We start from the raw sequence: 2,067 nt of genomic DNA on the forward strand, positions 1-2,067 counted from the left end.
CACACACACACACACACACACACACACACACACACACACACACACGTGCGCACGTAAGTGAGAGCACATGCGCCAGGAGGCGCCTGACAGTACAGTTTGGCTGTATTGTGTCTGCCCAGCCCTGAGCTGCTTCTGAAATGTGTCTTTGTTCCCCCAGGAAGAAGATGGGCTTCGGGTGAGGAAGGCGCTGCCAAGCAACAGCCCCGTGGCAGCTCTGGCGGCCACCGGGAAGGAGGAGGGCCTGAGCACCCGGCTGCTGGCCCTGGTGGTTCTGTTCTTTATCGTTGGTGTCATTATAGGGAAGATTGCCTTGTAGGGGCCGCATGCGAAGGATGGCAGGTTGGATTGACGGATCTACCACACCATGGGATTTAAATTTATCATAACCATGCGTAAAAAGAAATTAATGTATGACGGCATCTCACAGGTCTTGCCTTTAAATACCCCTCCCCATGCACACACAAATGCACACACAAATATAGCATAATATAATGATCTTTTAGAAAGTTAAAACTGTATAGGGAATGGATGGGGAAAGAATGGTCTGTTGCCGTAGGACGGGCCGTGATTAACCACAGTGGCATCTTGTAGCTGTCACGTTCAGTTTGGGTAGGCCTGGGCACGTGCTGCTAGATCACTCTCTTAAAGCAGGAAGCTCCTCCTCACATGTGGGGCTGGCCCATGGGAGCAGGAGTCCTGTGAGGTGGGGTGAGCTGTCTTTTCTTACCAACGTGGCTTCCCCAGGCCTGCTATTCTGTCCAGGCACCATCTCCTCAGGCCTACAGAGCTACAGGTGCCAAAGTGCATTGCACGGCGGCCATATCTCATGTACCTGTAGGTCACGTGGGAGAGACATGAGTGGACCAGCGGGTCCAACACGGGGAAATCCAAGTCTGTGCTCTGTTCTCTTGAAGGGACCAAGCTAAATTACCACTGGTTTGAGTAGTGAACCGAGTTGTTCTCGGAGATGGCTGATGCACATGTAACCTATTTCATCTCGTGTGTTCCTGCTGCCACCAGAGCACAGGCAGTGAGTGCTGCAGACCGCCAGTGAGGAGCTGCTGCTGTGGGCTCTGGAGGTCTGAGGGATGGGGAGGGTCTGAGTCAGGAAGTGTTTTGTTGTAGGTCAGTAATAGCTGTCCTGAGGAGGGACGCTCTTTATAATGACAGTCAGCTCTGGATTACCCAGTCTTCTAGATTGCCCTACCATCCATCCTTCTAAAACATAGGCCAGCTCTGACCTGCCCTTCTCAGGATGAGTGAGTCAGGCTGCAGAGGGTGAAGGGCACAGAGGGGGTGGGGTGGGGGTGGGGGAGCCCCTCAGCAAATGCATCTGCTGGTGATGAAGAGTCTTGACTGTGGGTTAACTCCATGCCGTAAAAGACCGGTCCACTCCCGCTCTGCTATGTAGCGTCTTAAAGGAAGAGACTAAAATAAAGCCCCAAATTAAGAGTCCTTTTGTCATTTTGTCACATTTGCTGTGTGGGGTTCTTATTATCAATCATCGTTAGCGTGCTATGGAAGGGTGATTTTAAAATGAGCTCTATCAGTGGGAAACACATGTGTAATGATTTGACTCTGCACACATCTGTGTACACACGCACACACATATATTATTATTACTTTTATTATTTTGGTTGACTTCAGCTTAACAGCAGGAGCCATCTCAGGCTGGCTGTCCTTCCCCTTCTGTGACCTTGGCCCTTCAGTGACAGGCCTGGGTCTGAGAGGATAAGCCCATCTAAAGGAAGACTGGCCTAGACACCCGAGACCACACTGCTGCTGTGCCTGAGTGGGTGGGTGGGACCTGGAGACGGCTGAGACGGCAGCACTGGGCTGTAAGCAGCCCGAGGCACCCTCAGGAAATGCTCAGCAGCCCTGCTGTAACGCTGCTGACTGAGTTTCCAGATCCTCTCCGTGTACCTGAGGAAGGGAGGGTATGACTGAGCTGCCACCTTGCTTCCCTTGGTAGACTGAGGTCCAGCAGGCTCAGGTGTTGCCAGTGATCCTTTGCAACTTTTGAGGGCAGAGTAACTCAGTGCCTCTGACAGGACCTGGGGTGTCATC

At 52.2% G+C, this 2,067-nt stretch overlaps 1 protein-coding gene across 1 annotated transcript in view; it reads left to right on the top strand.

Annotated features, from left to right (window-relative positions):
• Vapb (VAMP associated protein B and C) overlaps positions 1–1,455 on the top strand; it is a 38,482-nt gene extending 37,027 nt beyond the window's left edge. The window contains exon 6 of the mRNA XM_021192501.1: positions 158–1,455. Coding sequence (XP_021048160.1) covers positions 158–316 — 159 coding nt within the window. The 3' untranslated portion in view covers positions 317–1,455. The remainder of the gene's footprint in view (positions 1–157) is intronic.
• The last annotated feature ends 612 nt before the right edge of the window (positions 1,456–2,067 follow it).

Source organism: Mus pahari, chromosome 3 (assembly GCF_900095145.1).
Source record: "Mus pahari chromosome 3, PAHARI_EIJ_v1.1, whole genome shotgun sequence".
In the NCBI taxonomy this organism is placed as follows: domain Eukaryota; kingdom Metazoa; phylum Chordata; class Mammalia; order Rodentia; family Muridae; genus Mus; species Mus pahari.